The 17673-nt window shown below is 39.5% G+C and overlaps 2 protein-coding genes across 2 annotated transcripts; both read left to right on the top strand.

The window, feature by feature from the left end:
- Window positions 1-2953: 2953 nt before the first annotated feature.
- Window positions 2954-4562, top strand: LOC102753390 (hemoglobin subunit beta). The gene is made up of 3 exons (XM_006760313.2): window positions 2954-3105; window positions 3205-3427; window positions 4308-4562. Exons 1-3 carry the CDS (start codon window positions 3014-3016, stop codon window positions 4434-4436), a joined length of 444 nt encoding a protein of 147 aa, XP_006760376.1. The 5' UTR covers window positions 2954-3013; the 3' UTR covers window positions 4437-4562.
- A 9610-nt stretch (window positions 4563-14172) lies between these two features.
- Window positions 14173-15617, top strand: LOC102755356 (olfactory receptor 51V1). The gene is made up of 2 exons (XM_006760319.1): window positions 14173-14202; window positions 14655-15617. Exons 1-2 carry the CDS (start codon window positions 14173-14175, stop codon window positions 15615-15617), a joined length of 993 nt encoding a protein of 330 aa, XP_006760382.1.
- Window positions 15618-17673: the final 2056 nt, after the last annotated feature.

The following is a 17673-nucleotide window of genomic DNA, read 5'->3' as shown; positions in this document are numbered from 1 at the left end:
GCACTTAGGAAAGTAAAGCACTGATCAGACATTTGTTTTCTAATCATAGCTAGTAAGATATCTCTGAAGGATTTCTAGAACCTTCTAACTTGTACACATTTCCTTAATTCTATATAATTTCTTGTTAATTAATTTTAGACTTGACTACCTGAAATAAACCCTGTTGCTTCCTTTTGTATGAAAGTGTTTTCATAATTACTCTGGGTATATTATCAGGATATAGACAACACATTACAGTTTATGGTTTTACCACTATATTTTGAATTGCTGAGGGCAGAAGTTTTTATATTTTTTATTTTTCTTCTCAGGTCATTGTACATAGTAGACACTTAGAACTGTTTATATCTGCATAGGATATTTAACAACCATGGACTCAGAGACACCCAGAAGGTGTTAGGGAGATAATTTCCACATCCTTCATCACAGAAAAGTTCTTGTAAGAATGAGATATGCCGAGAGAAAGAGACTTTCAGAGAAATTGAAAAAGAGTAAGAGAAATTGTGGGTGTCATAGTCTCGAAAGGAGTAAAGAAAGTATCCTTCTTTCCTCCAAATGATTATGAAAAGAACAAAAACACAAAAAGGCTTACTATACTCTCTTTGTTCCTTCACCTCTGGAACTAACCAATGAATCAAGACAAGAGATTGGGCCTAAAAGTTCCAATACTGAAATTAAAAATGTGTCTTAAAAATGAGTTAAACTGCCATATTCCTAAACTATTCTGTGTTTATGTTTTTTGTTTCTATGAATTGTGCTCTTTCTGGAGTACCAGTATTTTCACTTCATTTCATTTTTGAGAGAATGCCAAACAGAAGTAACCAAGAGATTGTGCATGTGGGAGAAAAAGGCAAAAAATAACTGTGCTTTTCTGAGGAAAATAGAGATTAGATTGCCGAGATGGTCTTCTTGGGGAATTTAGAATTGAACACTAGAGCATGCACAAAATGTTTTAGTTGAGTGTAATTTTTTAAACAAATGAAAAAAAATACCCATGCACCTCTGGATGAGTGTCATGATTCTCTTGAAGGAAGTTAATACTTACTCTCTTAGTCATACTCAGACTAGGCCCATTCTGGTACAAAATATTAGGAATTAGGTTAACTTGACAGAATGGAGTAAAGGAAAAAAGCTTCTGTTTTGGAGGGGTGTGTGTGTGTGTGTGTGTGTGTGTGTGTGTGTGTGTGTGTGGTTAGTGCTCAGTGAGTATGGAGTCGAAGTAAAGCAGACATCCTGAGGTAAGTCTTCCCAGGATAGACTGAAGCTCACAACAGTGACAATGGGGGCTAAGAAGCTTCCCAGAACCTTTCAATGCTGATCTGTATTTGAGCCCGAGGCTTTGAACCTAACCACATTTATCATTATTTATACATTCTCAATTTTGTCTGGTATGTCCCTGAGCTTTTGATGTCTTATTATAACTTGCAGCCTTGTCCTTGCAGGGTTTTGGGTAATAAAAGGAAAAGTCTGTTTCACTCTTCAGTCATATGAAGTAGAAACAGTGAGAGAAAGCAGCAACTTCTGTCCTGAAACCAGGAAGACAGTGGCTGCAGCCACTGCCCGTACAAGAGTGACCCTTAGATCATTTATGGCCAAAGGAGATTTAAGAAAGAAGACTTCTGTTACATATTTGTTGCCAGTGATTGCAAAGGAGAGAGAAAGGTGATTCTAGACCTCAGGGCACCTGAATCAGGAGAAGAATCTAAGGTAGGAGACACATGGACATAGGAAGTAGTGATGATTAAAATTAGGGAAAATAATTACCAGGCCCTCGAGGAACCCAAAGGTTCTGTACCCAGCTCAGAACTACTTGCTAATTTAGGCCTTTTCATTGTATCTTTTAATAACAGGTAGAAGAAATTTACACTTTCTTTCCTAGCCTGAGAAGTTAACAGAATTTATTACATGAGAAAAATGAGCTCCAGGGTTATATGGGTGGGGCAGGGCATGGGTATTAGAAAAGCTGTAGAGATAAAAGAGTAAATTTTAATAAAAGAAGGTTTAAACAAATAAAACATATAGAGAAAATGGGAACATGGGTGATGAATTTGCATCAGAGAAATGATAATACACACGGAATGCTTAGTGGCCTAAGGAAAACATAACAGGCACTAAGGCAGGAACGCCTTTCCACTTTCCCACCACTTCTTTTAAGTTACAGAACACTTCTCTATTCGCTCAGATACTGGTATTTTCTTTCCCAGATCAGCCCAGGAAGAAAAAACCTACGTGTCCCTGGTTAGTATTTTAACACATTGTTCCCTTCAGTATTACTGACAATTTGGGGTTGTCATTGATTTTTTACTTATCCGTATGTCTTACAACATTGAGAGACCTCTAAGTTTCTATCTGTGGATCCCCAAATCTAATAGGGCAACTATTTCACGGAACATTCCTGATTTATATTTATCCTACTTTTTAATCATCATTTTTATTTGGTTATATGAGTTTTTTTAAATGAACGAGGTAGATATTTTCTTACCAGGAGGATATGATCCAAACCAAGTAAAGAAAGATATACTTAGAACTGGGGCAAAGGTATCATCCATGCTGTCCTTATAAATATGTTTACTCTGAAGAGAGGAGTGAACCATCCATATACCCTTAAGTTGAATTTTCTGGACCTCGGATTCTTCATTTGTCAAATAAGAAAACTGAGGAGGCGAACTCTAAGACATTACCAGGCTGTGATTCTAAAAATCATATTAAGCCAATTTTTAAAGGAGGGTGATTTTAAGTAGCAATTTACTCCTGGATGGGACCTTGAGATGCCTAGAGAGAGGGCTGAGGGTCTAAATTCAGGCTCCCAAGCCAGTGCCAGAACCGGCAAGGACAGGCATAACTGTCATCATTGAGTCCTCACTCTGCAGAACCACACCCTGGCCTGGGCCAATCTGCTCACAGGAGCTGGGAGGGCAGGGGCCAGGGCAGGACATAAAAGAAGAGCAGGGTTAGCTGGTGCTTACACTTGCTTCTGACACAACCGTGTTCACTAGCAACTACACAAACAGCCACCATGGTGCATCTGACTGCTGACGAGAAGGCCGCTGTCTCTGGCCTGTGGGGCAAGGTGAATGTGGATGAGGTTGGTGGTGAGGCCCTGGGCAGGTAGGTATCCAGGCAGAAGGAGAGCGAGTGGAAGCTGGGTGTGTGCGTTTCTGACAGGCCCTGACTCCCTCTGTCTTCTGTGCTGCATTCACCCCTCAGGCTGCTGGTGGTCTACCCCTGGACTCAGAGGTTCTTCACCTCCTTTGGGGACCTGTCCAATGCCGCTGCTGTGATGGGCAATAGTAAGGTGAAGGCCCACGGCAAGAAAGTGCTGAACTCCTTCGGCGAGGGTCTGAAGAATCTCGACAACCTGAAGGGCACCTTTGCTAGCCTGAGTGAACTGCATTGTGACAAGCTGCACGTGGATCCTGAGAACTTCAAGGTGAGTCTAGGAGATGTTCTACTTTTTGCTTTTCACTTTCTAGGCTTTCTCTTTGGTTCTTCACCTACCCGTTCTTCCAGGTTCCTTTTAACCTTACCATATTTCATTATTTAATGCCTTTCAAAATGTATATAGTTTTATATACGTCACTAAGGACTACACAGAACCATTTAATTTCTTGTGCCTTCTTTGCTCACAACCATTGCTTCCTCTTACTTATTCTCGTTCTTTTTTTCTTTTCTTTTCATTTTCTGCAATGTCTTCTCTTTCTTTGAAGTAAACTGTTTATTTTGAGTGTTTAATTTTTACAAAAGTCTTTTTTCCGTCCACTTAAAATAACCTATACTCTCTCTCCTTTATGTTTTCTTTTCAAATGTGTTACTACTTCTTTGAATGGTTCTAAAGAATAATAGTGTCCTGGCCAGTTTGGCTCAGTGATAGATCATTGGCCTGCAGACTGAAGGGTCCTGGGTTTGATTCTGGTCAAGGGCACATGCCTGGCTTGTGGACTTGACCCCCTGTGGGAGGCGTGCAGGAGGCAGCCAATAGATGGTTCTCTATCACCATTGGTGTTTCTCTCTCTCTCTCTCTCTCTCTCTCTCTCTCTCTCTCTCTCTCTCTCCTCTCTGAAATCAATAAAAATATATTTAAAAAGAATAAAAGTGATAACTTAAGTTCTGGGGTAAGACAGAAAGGGAAGAATGTTATCAAGTAAAAATTCAGCCTGATGTGGATGGATTTGCATCAATAGTAACATCAGAGATCCTACTATCTCCCTGCTTATAATTGAAAAACGCAGCTTGGAAAGAGGCTGGAATGTGCTAAGTTCAAGCTGGTCCATCTGCTAATCATGACCATGCCTCTTGTGTCTTCCCCACAGCTCCTGGGCAACGTGCTGGTGGTTGTGCTGGCTCGTCACTTTGGCAAGGAATTCACCCCCCAGGTGCAGGGTGCCTTCCAGAAGCTGGCCCTGGGTGTGGCCACTGCCCTGGCTCACAAGTACCACTGAGCTCCTTTTCCTGTTTTCCGGAAAAGGTGCCTTTCGCCCCAGAGCCCAACAGCTGCACATGGGAATTCTATGAAGGGCTTTGAGCATCTGGCTTCTGCCTAATAAAAAGCATTTATTCTCATTGAACTGGTGTTTTTTAATTATGTCTTCCTCTCTCACTCAGCTGGGCACATGGGAGGGCAAAGCATTTAAAACATAAAGAAATGAAGGGCTAGGTCAGAGGTCAGGAAAGTATGTCTGTATCCTGGATTCCATGAAAAGAGAGGTTGTAAACAGTTAATATGTGTCCTCAGAGGAAAGGCAGGGGAGGATGGGTGGGAAGAGATCAACCAATGAACTTGTATGCATGGATGCATAACCCACGGACAGAGACAATGGGGTGGTGAAGGTCTGGGGGCTGAGGGGGGCTGGAAGTGGGCTGGACGAGGTTAATGGGGGGGAAAAGGAGGACCTATGTAATACTTTCAACAATAAAGATTAAAAAATAATAAAATAGTTAATATGTGGGAAGCAGACCCTGCTGGGTTTTTTTTTTTTTTTCTTTTTGTTTCAGAAAAGCATTCAAGTTGAAGATTAATTTGGGGGTAAGAATTTTGCTATGTTTTATTTATATTATTTTTTAGCCTTGCTTATAAATGTCTTCAGTTGCCCAGAATGTCACAGCCCAAATTCACTAAATTCTTCTGCTTAGAGATACTCCTGTTCCTCTAAATTTTTTTTACATGTTTTGCTGCTCCCATTGCTCTTCCTCCCCATCACTGTTATGCTAGTTCCCTCATCACCTCATACAGCTCTGCTTGTGGGACAGGACGCTGGGGAAGGGCATTTCATTGCCTCTGCCCTGGAGCCTTTCACAGTCTGTATTTGGAAGAGGGGCCTGCTAATATTGTGAAAAAGATAGGACTGAGGGACTTTTTGTCGCTTGATATTCCTTAAATCCTGTCACAGGCTTACACCAAAGGAATCCCAGTCTCTTCAGGATGCTTTTACATTCCTATTCAAGAATTGACTGGAGGTCTCTTCTCTTCCTTATCTTACAGCTGATGGCTGCTCTACCCGGGTAGTCATTAGCATAGTGTTATCATCAGCAGCACACCCTAATGTTATTTCCTCATTCAATAGCCCCTTAGATGGGTGCTGACTGCTTGAAATAAAGTAAGAACTTGAAATGGTTCATGTCTCCTCTGTACCCCAAATAGTAATCTAATTTGGAAAGTATTGAAAGTAAGGCATCTAACAAGTGACTATAAATCAGTGTGTACAGGATTTCATGAGAGCAGAGGGTGAAATGAGTGATAAGGATGAGTAGATGCTGGTCAAAAATAGAAGTGGAAAAAAAATTGAAAGAGTGAATGGCATGTAGCAAACCACTAACACATACAGTAGTAATGTAATAGGACAATCAATGGGTCCCTGCTGCCTGTCACTACTTGAGCCAATTAAGCAGAGATAGGGTTGAATCATATATGCATGTTTATTCCAATATTGCCAGCAGTATGGGAAAATAGCAGGTCATCCACAAAAATCTGCTCTGTACCCCATCATAAGCTAGCTGCTTATATTGGGTTAAAGGCGGACAAAGATTACATGAGGAACTATCCAAAGGGTATGCCAATGGGCAGTTAACAGGTAAGCAGAGGGCTCGGGCTCTTCAAAGGGCCTAGTGCTGTGCAAAAAGGGCAACGGTCTTCAAAGGGCTGGCAATTCTGGTCTCTGCAGCAAAGTTGTTAATCTTTCCATGATGATAGATGAGGAGTATGGGCTGAATTTCCAGGTGAGCTCCCAGGTCCAGAGTGAAGCTGCCCACCAAGTTAGAATGTGCCTTCTTTAATCAGAATAAAACAATAACACTTTAAAAAGCATGTTTAGTAGTTCTTACAATTCTAGCTGGTTCCCCAACATTCCATTTCTGCCCCTATCAGCAACATGTTTGGTCTTCTGATAATTTCAAGTAAGAGGGAAAGGCAATTGAAGAAAAACTGCCCCCTGGTAGATAGGATATGGAAGGACAGGGCAGGATAAAGCAGGACAGGATAAAATAAAATATGAATATAAACTTTGGTGAACACTTTAGAGGACACATTTAAAATTAGAAATTTATAAACAAAAGAATGCAATCTAACCACTCTGCATATGAGATGCTTATACAGTGAATTGACAAGTGAGATAAAATGGTATAGCAGTTTAGAACATAAGCTTTGAAATCAAGCAGCCTGGATTAAATACATTACCACTTCACATGTGCTGCCTGAACCTCTTATTTCTTTCCTATAAAATATCCAAAATGATCTATGTCTTTCTTATGGTGTGACTATAAGGATTAAATGAGATAAAGCATACAAAAAAGTTTATTGTGAGGAGGAAACTGATCTTGTAAGGCATGTCAGAAACAATGAACTTCCCTGGGGGAGGTGGGGGGAGCCATTATCACTGGCTCCAGGACAGATCATCAACACCGGGGGGTCTTCCTGCAGGGCCATGAAGTGGGGGGTGGGGGGAGCATATCTGCAGAACAAAGATCCTGAAGGTTATAAAAAGTGACACCTTCCACGTGCTACTTCACTCTGATCTGGAAATTACTTCCCGGAGTCTGCTGGTGTAATTAAAATAGTGTCTTTCCACTTCTTCAAAGCGTCACTTGGTTTTTCTGGGGTCTCCTGCAACAATTGCAACATCTGACACTTAACAGTGCCTGATACATTTCTTAGGAAATGTAATCTAATAATGTTTTATTAACATTATTATGGACAATAAGAGTAGAAATGGTGTCATTAATTAATATTCAATATGATGCCTAAAAGAGCTGTCTCATGAAAGAGAAATACCAGAGCAAGAAATATTATTGCTTACCTAGTACCATTCATATCCCCCAATCTCTTATATTCAGGAGTCTGTGTGATTTGTTCATTATTGAACAGCCCAGTGTATCGGCTTCAATTAGGAGGCCAAAAACCACACTGAAATTTGAAAAGAGACATTTAATGATAAGAAATTATTAACTATAACCAGAGATTGGAGAAATTAAAGATTAATCAATAAGGAATAAAGAGGATCCTAAAAATATAAGAGAAGACATAGGGAGCAGTCACTGCTCCTAGTTCTTATATACAGCAATCAATTAAGAAACAATCTGGGAGAGGTTTTTCTCCTGGGACTGATAAACAAAGCTCTTGAGAGAGAGCACGCCTGAGGCTCAACAGGTTAAACAATTTTTGAGGCTGCAAAGTTGCCTAAAGGAAGATGCATAAGTAGCCACCCATTGGGAGGTGCCCTCCCAGAAGCATTTATTGAAATCTGCTCCCTGGGGTGTCAGTGGAAGCCACCCATGTAAATTAACTGAACCCCAGATCTTTCTATAAAACTGAGGGTTGAAGAAGTGAGTCATGGGAAAATTCCAGAAGAATAACACTTTACTGCAAAGCCATCCATGGGGTGTAAAAAGGGGAGCCACTCACAGGAGGTGCTAGCCTGAAATGTTCTGCTGCAAAGCCATGTGTACTGCTGGAGGCTGGCACCAAAGAGGCTCGATGCCTTGCCATAGTCTGGTGCTGCAGAGACAGAATTTTGCAGGATCCTGACTAAAGGATCACAACAGAACTAGGAAGAGAATCCCCTAGGGAAACTATGGCCCGCGGGCGGATTCGGCCCTTTTGAAATGAATAAAACTAAAAAAAAAAAAAGACTGTACCCTTTTATGTAATGATGTTTACTTTGAATTTATATTAGTTCACACAAACACGCCATCCATGCTTTTGTTCCGGCCCTCTGGTCCAGTTTAAGAACCCATTGTGGCCCCCTAGTCAAAAAGTTTGCCCACCCCTGCCCTAGGGCCTCACCAGCACAGTTTATCATTGTGTCAACTGGAATTTTTAAGCATCTATCTCCATTATCATAGAGGAGCCCATTAAGTGTAGATTTGTAATTGAGAGGCAATCCATTGATAACTGACAACCTTGCATGCGGTAGGTGCTTGTCAGTAAAGTGCATAGGATAAAAAAAATATTGGAACTAGCAAACAATAAAGCAATATATAGAGGCTTATGAAATCAACAACAGCAGTAGGGCAGACTTACCACTGTTTGAATTAATTGTTTTTCCTCTGTATACATTTGATAGACTTTATTCAACTTTTTCAGATGCTGGGCAAAGAAGAGAAATCTTGTTTGCATTCTCATATAGAAACAGGAAGATTATTTGGATTACTGCCCCCTTTTTGGTTTTGTTTCAATAATGTCCATGGTGATGATAATTCTGAATTTCAAGCACACAGTTGGGTTCATTATAGTTTTCACTGCATAGCAAATTTTCAACACCACTCCAGAAAAGTTTTATTTTCTTTTATTTTCCCATTATATCCTGCATCCTTACATTGCTATCCCTTTTTATGTACTTAAGAACTATTCGGTGGCCAAAGAATTTAACAGATCACACCTCAGTAAAAATGATGTACAATTCCAGTCAAGATGGCAGTGTAGATAAATGCAGTATTGGGAACTTCCTACAACCACATCAAAATTACAACCAAACTACAGAACAGCCATCATTCTGAAGCACCTGAAATCTAGCTGAACAGAAGTCCTATAACTAAGAATATGAGGAAGAAACTACGTGAAGACTGGTAAGAGGGGCAGAGATACAAAATTGGCTGGTTCTATTCCCACATGTATTGGTTAAAAATTGGGGGTGGAGATTCCCTTTAGGAGTGAGAAGCTACAGCCGCACACCAGAACTCCCAGCCCAGCGTTTCAGTGTTGGGAAGAGAAGGCCTGATAACTTCTGGATGTAGACACCAATGGGGATTGTGTCTGAGTGAGAAGGAGGGCTTCTGGAGCCCAGACATTCCTCTTAAAGGATCAATGCACTAATTTATTGTGATCCACTCACTCCAGCACTGGGGCAGCAGCTTTAAAGTCACCAGGGACACATGGGGAGGAAATAAATTTTCTGATATCAGGGTGGGGGATGGAGGGGCACCTTTTTTCCAGGTAGAAGTGCTGGCAGAAGCCACTGTTCCATTGCTGAGCCCTCCCACCACAAAGTAGGGAGGCAGATGACATGGCTGAGTCTAAATCAACATGGCTAACACTGTTCACCCTGCCCTGGTGATTCCTTGAAACCCACCCAACTTGTGGGCCCAAAGGCCTGTCTTGGCTCATGCAGCCAACTTTCCTAAAAATCTCTCAAACAAGCAGAATCTGGCCTCTGTGTGCCCCGTACCTCTCCCTAAGCAGCCCCATTCCCTGCACTAGCAACCGCCAGCCTTGGTTCAGAGCGTGGCCTTTCCCAAGTCCAGCACAAGTAGCAGCCATCTACAGATGACTTCGGAGCTCACGCAAGGTGGCCCCAAGAAGGGCTCAGGCAGCTGCTGATCTTGGCCTGCACTTCCTGGGAGGCCCCAGAGCCAGCACACCTGGTGAATGGCTTCAGATAATGTGGAAGCACCACCCAATTACCTCCCTGAGCAACACACTCAAGGGGTGGACAGGGTGAGTACCTGAGCTCCACTGAATTGTATTCTGTTCCATGGGGTCAGCCCCTGCACAGCAGATCTTTCATGGTAGTAGCCTATCACCCTGGTGGTAAATCCCTGCCATTGACGTGGCAAATGCAATCAAGGCTCAACTACAACAAGGGGGTGCACAAAGCTCACATGTGGGGTGGACCTGAAGTGCCCAGCTCAGGTGACTAGGGAGGCTGCAGCGCTGTGTCCTACAGGACCTCTACTACATAAAGCCACTTTACCCAGGAGACTTAGCAGTTTTACCTAACACATAGAAACAAACACAGGAAGGCTGACAAACTGAGGAGACAAAATCCTAGCACAGAAACAAAATGTTCCAAATGTTTAATTCCAGAAAAAGAATTAAACAAAATAGAGACAAGTATTCTACCAGATGCAGAGTTGAGAATACTGGTTATAAAGATGCTCAATGAATTTAGGAGAAGAGTAGATGAACTTATAGTAAATACTCCAACAAATACATAGGAGACATAACAAGGACCAGTCAGAAATGAAGAACACACTAACTGAAATGAAGAATATATTACAGGAACTCAACAGTAGAGTAGCTGAAACAGATAGTCAAATCATTGGAACATAAAGAAGCAAAAAACACCCAATCAGCACAACAAAAAAAGGGGGGGGAATGATAATAGTGTAAGGAGTTTCTGGAACAACTTTAATCATACCAACCTTTGTATAATGGGGGTGCCAGAAGAAGAGAGAGACCAAGAAATGGAAAATCTATTTGAACAAATAATGACAGAAAACTTCCCCTACCTGGGTTTTGGTACTTAATTTCTTAGAAAATCTTTACAAATTTCTTTATCTTGAAAATGAGATAACATTTCATTGGATTATATTTTACTGGCCTATTCTATAATTAGATTTTATTTGTCTGAATTAGATTTTATTGACCTATTCTGCAATTCATTGGGGGCAATTTTAAGTATGTATAATACTTTATATATTTACTAATGGACCAGTGAATAAAATTCATTCATGGGGAGGGAGTGTACCTCAGCCCGGGCTGCACCCTCTCTAATCTGGGGCCCCTCGGCAGATGTGTTTGTCATTTTATTATATCTGTTTTTTATTTAAATTGTCTCACATTTTCTTAGATATAGGAAATATTAAAATAAAACAGGTAAACTCCCTGTATTTATGTCATACTTTAATCAAATCACACAAATCCTAAGGAAAATGTATTAAATACACAGATGGCAACAGTTAAACATATGTACCATATAATATAATATTTATCATACTTTTAAATTATGGATAATAATGTTTCAATATTTTAATCATGATAATAATGCATTTATAGATAACTTACACAATATAAATAGAAAAGTATAAATATATCATAAAAATATATAAACAAAGAAATAATATATAATAAAGAGCTCATTCACAAAATTAATAATCACAACACTTCATGTAAACTGAAATTTCAAGTTTACTCTGGGTTTGTGGTGAATAAATTATCTCCAGTGTTAGCATATCAGAACCTCTGAGCACACATTCTTTGCCTTACAGAAGGTTCTTAGTTCTTTAGCCATGCTAAGAGCTAAGATGCTTAGCCTCACTTATGCTTAACCAGGTTTAAAACAAACCTGCGTTATGCTTCTTTGAAGAAAGCTGGGGAGCAGGGAAAGGGCGGGGATGGAGAAAGGAGAAGAGTCAATGGATTACTTCTGCCCCCTGCTGGTGGACAGATGGGACCATTAGAGAAATTATCTCTCAAAGAGTGGCAATATAATTAATTGTTCAAAGCAATTCCTGTGTGGGTGTCATTAAATAATTATACTGAAGAATAAACAAAAACCTGGACTGTCTTAAAAAAACAACAACAATGTTTTCCATTCAATATAATTATAAAGACACTGATTTTTAGACCCAACATTCTTGCTCTATGCCTTTAGGGTAAGCAAAGACTATTGGTCATTAACCTATCTAATTTGAAAAGTAATAATATAGGATATTATTTTCAATGATAGAAATAAAGGTACAGATGCCTGAACATTTGGGTCAGTTTGAATTGAAAAGAATAAGAAAAAAGCCCCTTGAAAATATGATGTGTTTAATTTGATTACATGTGTGCTTTCTAAATGAACATTCCAGAATTCTAGACAAAGCACACAGAGGGAGTACCAGAATCCTATCACTTCCCCAGACTCAAATTCATGGCTGCTTATTCTGTTTAGTTATTTATTTTATGCCAGGCATTTTTCTGGTTGCTACAAATTAAAAAGAATTATTATACACCATGACTTTTAGGTGGCTTAACACAGCATGATGTTTGGGGAAACGTTGGTCTTTTTGTTCTCTCTTTTTTAGTGCAGGTGGAGCATATGGTGCATCTGACATATCTGAACACTTTCCTCTTGAAGTCTTCATTGATTGGTCTCATCAACACTATCCTCTTCTGACTCCCATCTACATCTTAAAATAGAACTTCAAAAAAATTCCAACATCTATTGATCTTCCATTGCTAAAAGGCTGATACTCTCTGTGGAGGCACCATAAAAATTTGTGGTTAGTTTGAAGAATCCTGAATGAGCGTATGTGCTTTTAATGTATGCCTACATCCTTTGATTCCTTTGTCCTCAATCCCAGGGATTTGTCTATATGTCTGGGTCAGAATTGTAGGAATCTTATTTGAATTCTGAATGTTGTACCCAAGGTCAGCAAGGATTCCTGGGGCAGCATCTGTTTTATATGTCATCTAAACATTATATTGAATGGCACAAGACTGATTGCATGTGGCCATGAGGATGCATGTGGCATTTTTACAATGTATTTATATTTATCTTATTTTTTAAAAAATATATTCTCATTGATTTCAGAGAAGAAGGGAGAGGGAAAGGGAGAGAGAGAGAGAGATAGAAACATCCATGATGCGAGAGAGAATCATGGACTGGCCGCCTCCTGCACGCCCCCTACTGGGGGTCGGGCCCACAACCTGGGCATGTGCTGTTGACCTGAATCGAACCTGGGACCTTTCAGTCTGCAGGCTGATGCTCTTTCCACTGAGCCAAACCAACTAGGGCTTATCTTATTTTTGTAACTCTATAATTGTGCAATGTTTATAAATATAAATATGTGTTATCAAAATAATAAAATATATGGGGACATGCTTTAGTTAAGGGGTTTCCTGAAAAGTGATGGTTGAGATACAGAGGGTTTAAATTTAAGTAAATAAAATAAAAAATAAAAATAAATAAATAAATTTAAGACTGTTTTTTTTTAGCTTACTATTATGAATTTATTATAAAGGATAAAACCCAGGAACAACCAACTAGAGGAGATGCATAGGGTGAGGTAAGACTATTTTACAAGAGGAAACAGAGGTTGAGGAACTTCACCTCAACCCCTGTCTCCTCCTTGTGAAAAACCATCTTAGGCAGAGAACATCAGTAGAAAAGTCTCATAAAAGAAGGGAAATGGTAATTTTGAAAAATAAATTTTTTTAAAAGCTGACCAATTTTTCTTTAAAGGACAAAGAAATTTCATTTGATGGAGGAAATGTATTAAAATAGTGAGCTAAGTTATCTAATGTTGACAGGACAAAAGGTACATTCAGAAGAAGTTAACCTGAGGAGCTGCCTGGTGAGCTATAATAATAAAGATGAGGAATAGGTCACAAAAACAAGCCAGAATCTGATGCTACTTTAACACATTGAAATAACTAAATCAAACAGGAAAGCCAGTATGAACTTTTAAACACCTATCTACTTTACAGAAGCCTTTAAATCTTTTGTGAAGACTTTCAGGGCCAGAACTTAAGGCAGGAAAATTATGTGAAGGAGAAGCAAATCAATTCTACTGCAATGAGGCTTTTAAAATTCTAAACAGCTACTTGACATTAACCTTCTGGTCTATAAAATGGCAAATTCTAAGGAAGAAAAAACAATTGCTCAATCTCTTCCATAAAAGCATATTAAATGAACACTCAATGGACCCATTGAATGAATGAATGAGTTCACAGAATACAATGGACTAATGCCAGAGGGTGTGGATCTACAACCTAAGTCTCTGTGCCCCAAAGGCACAGATGAGTCTAACATCTCAGAGGGACAGCGCTCCTGTGGGAAATCATTCACCAAAGGTCTGGTGTATAAATATTCTTCCCTGTCTATCACCAATGAAGAAAAAGTAATTGTTGGCTATGTCATCTGGAGTGGAATAAAACAGAAACACCTTCATTAAATGCTATATGGAGGAAAAACGCATATGGAGGCAGCACAACGTAGGAAACGATGGGTATGAAATGACTATTTAAATGCACTTATAATATTAAAGCTCCAAGATTATTCTTAAATGCTTGATGAACTGGAGGGAGGAGGGGGAGAATTATTTTGAGAACCTCAGCTCCCAGTTTCAGTTATAGCATCTCACCAGCATCCTTGGGAAAATGTCCCAGGCACCATATCTTTTCTGAAAATTAGTTTTCTACTGTAAACAATTTGTTCTTACATGTGGCTTCTAAGGACAGCTCTGAGCCCTGCCAGTGGATGAATAATGACTCTTAAAGGACATCCAAAAAAAGACCCCTCCCTTCCACACAGCAGGTAATATGCCTCTAAAACAGAGTTGCTTGGCTATGTTTTGTCAAGTCAATTGACTTAGCATAGCACAGTTTACTTCAAAATTCTATCCAACTCACCTGAAATTGAATCATTTCCTTTGAAATAAACATTCTTGCTGCCTGGAAGATATATTTCAGTTCCAGAGTGATTGCTTCAATAAGGCCTACTATGAATTTCTCCTCCTTCCATCTCACTGGGTTTTCTGGCCTGGAGCGGCAATATCCCTGGATCTCCATCCCCTTTTCTGCCATCTATGCCATGGTACTTCTGGGCAACTGCATGGTGCTGCATGTGATCCGGACTGAGCCCAGCCTGCACCAGCCCATGTTCTACTTCCTGGCCATGCTGGCCCTCACTGACCTGTGCATGGGGCTGTCCACAGTGCACACGGTGCTGGGGATCCTGTGGGGGCTCAGCCAGGAAGTCAGCCTGGATGCCTGCATTGCACAGACCTATTTCATCCATGGCCTGTCCTTCATGGAGTCCTCAGTCCTCCTCGCTATGGCTTTTGACCGCTACATCGCCATTTGCCACCCACTACGCTACTCCTCCATCCTAACTAATGACAAAATCATAAAAATTGGGGTGGCAATCTTATGTAGGAGTACTTTACTCATACCTCCAGTCATCATTCGCCTAAAGTTCTTAAATTACTGCCATCCCCACATTCTCTCTCACTCTTTCTGCCTGCACCAGGACCTTCTCCGTCTAGCTTGCTCCGACATCCGATTCAATAGCTACTATGCCCTGATGTTGGTCATTTGCACACTATTGTTGGATGCTGTTCTTATCCTTTTCTCCTACGTCATGATTCTTAAATCAGTTCTGGCAATCGCCTCTCAGGAGGAGCGGCGTAAGTCCTTTCAGACCTGCATCTCCCACATCTGTGCTGTCCTGGTGTTCTACATCCCTATCATCGGCCTAACAATGGTGCACCGTTTTGGCAAGCAGCTCTCTCCCATGGTCCATGTCCTCATGGGCAACATCTATATCCTTTTCCCACCTTTGATGAACCCCATCATCTACAGTGTCAAGACGCAACAGATTCGTAGCAGAATGCTCAGACTCTTTTCTCGGAAAATCCATTGAGATACTCAGGTTTTGTAAGAAATAAAAAGAGACAACAATAGTAAATACACAAAAATAAATTTTATTAGCGTTAGAGCTTTCGTCCGGAGTCCATGGTTCTTGATTTTAAAACATACTTTACATGTAGTCAGAGGATGAACTACAAACAGGCTCCATTTTTATCTATGACCTGGAAATGAGTTGTTCTTGGCGTTGGAGGTGGGTGACTCCATCTGAAACATTTCATAAACCCTATCAACTGTTGCTTTGTGCAAAACAAAACATATGTAAGTTATTCCACAAGTACAATAACATTCAAGAAAGTATGAAAGTAGTTAAGTGCCCCAAAATATTTTTTTAAGTATTTTCTTTGCAGTTAATTCAAAACCTAGGTCTTATAGTTTCAAAAGTATATAACTTGCAGCTTCTTTAATTCTCTGAGATATAGTTAATTAATCTTCAAAATGAAAAAAGTTCCAAACTCACAGGAATATTGTGGTTGCTATCTGGACCAGAATTGTCCAACCAGAATTTTTCTTAAGTGATGGGAATGTTCTATAATATAGAATAAGTAGATCAATAGGTACGTTTGGCTATTGAGCACTTGGAATATACATAGTACAACTGTGCAAATCCTTTTCAAATTCTGGTTAACTGTAGTTAATTTATATTTAAATATTAAAAGACCACTGTATTAGGCAGTGCAGGTATAGAATATAAAAAGAACATACAATCAAATACGACTTGCAATTTAACTTTTACCACATCTACTCTAAACTGAGAGCCTTATGTTTTGTTATATGTAATATGTATCTGGGAAGTGGGTTTTTCTCTGAATCCTTTGCTTTTAAATCCCAAACAATGTCCTAAATAGATGAAACTGTGTGCTTACGACTGACCCTGAGTTTATGGAAAAAAAAAAAGGAATCAGTTAATTGTCTATAGGGATAAAGAGAAGTAATTGGTTTTATCTTCCTATAATCTCTTAGCTACATAAGGTGGAAAGTATTAACACTCAACAGATTAATGCATTAATTTTACACCAAGAAAGCAAGTATATCTTAATATTTTTACATATAAATCTAACATATGTGTTTTAAACTTTTATTTAAAATAATCTATGTTTATGCCTTTTTCTCCTTTCTGTATTTCATTCAATTAATTCATCTCTGTTTATTAACTCTGTCTCAAAAAGAAAAATATTGGCTTAATTTCCAGAACAGACTACATTTCCTGAACAGACTAAAGTATCTTTGCCAGAAATAAAAATGGAAAATTATCCACAGGGTAATAAATTAGGACTCCGGGGTTAGAACAGGGAGTTACTTAGAAGGAGAAGAGGGCAAATTTTCTGAAATCAATGAGGAATTAGCCAAAGATACCAGAGTTAAAATAGTGTCTAACATGGGGATGAAAAATAACTGTACTCTAATTGCTAATTGAATGGGATTTATCCTCTTGCTACAGAACCAAAATAACTGTACTGTAATTAATATGGTTACTATGAATGTCAGATATTGTACTAAGTGCCCTAATGATGACGGATACCTGCATGGGCCAGATCAGCAGACTGAAACATGGCCAGTTTGATAAGATTTGTATGGATCAATTTTAGAACGAAAGTAGCAGTTAGCTATGGAAACTGTAAAAGTCATGTAGGTGTTTCACAGATAATCTTTGGGCACATGTTGCTCAATAACCAGACAAGTTCCCTTCAATGCCTTGATACTATATAATGACCTCTCCTCAGAGCTGACTCAATCTTGGGGAGGCAGGGACCTCTGCAATAGCAGGATATATTTTCCACCTGCTGGCATGATGGAAATACCAACATGAACATAGGCTGAGTTAAAGGAATAGAGTTATATATCCAACACACCTGAGTGGTTAGTCTGAGAGTCATGTTTAATATGGTGAGTATGAGGGTTCATCTGAGAATTTTAAACTATGAGTATCTGTACCTTAGATTATGGCAATGTATAAAACCAACATAGTTGGAAATAATGGCTGTGAAAAATAGGCATGAAGTTATCTGGAGTATTCTCAGAAATCATAGTTTAATTTAGAACTATATAGT

Source organism: Myotis davidii, unplaced genomic scaffold (genome assembly GCF_000327345.1).
Source record: "Myotis davidii unplaced genomic scaffold, ASM32734v1 scaffold1397, whole genome shotgun sequence".
Taxonomy (NCBI): domain Eukaryota; kingdom Metazoa; phylum Chordata; class Mammalia; order Chiroptera; family Vespertilionidae; genus Myotis; species Myotis davidii.
The sequence above is the reverse complement of the archived record's forward strand: the minus strand, read 5'-3'. Positions and strand labels throughout refer to the sequence as shown.

Coding starts and splice junctions, on each gene's coding strand:
- LOC102753390 (XM_006760313.2), top strand. CDS start 3,014: ATGGTGCATCTGACTGCTGACGAGAAGGCCGCTGTCTCTGGCCTGTGG. Junction 3,106..3,204: donor GGTGGTGAGGCCCTGGGCAG/GTAGGTATCCAG, acceptor TTCACCCCTCAG/GCTGCTGGTGGTCTACCCCT. Junction 3,428..4,307: donor TGGATCCTGAGAACTTCAAG/GTGAGTCTAGGA, acceptor TCTTCCCCACAG/CTCCTGGGCAACGTGCTGGT.
- LOC102755356 (XM_006760319.1), top strand. CDS start 14,173: ATGGAGGCAGCACAACGTAGGAAACGATGG. Junction 14,203..14,654: donor CACAACGTAGGAAACGATGG/GTATGAAATGAC, acceptor GCTGCCTGGAAG/ATATATTTCAGTTCCAGAGT.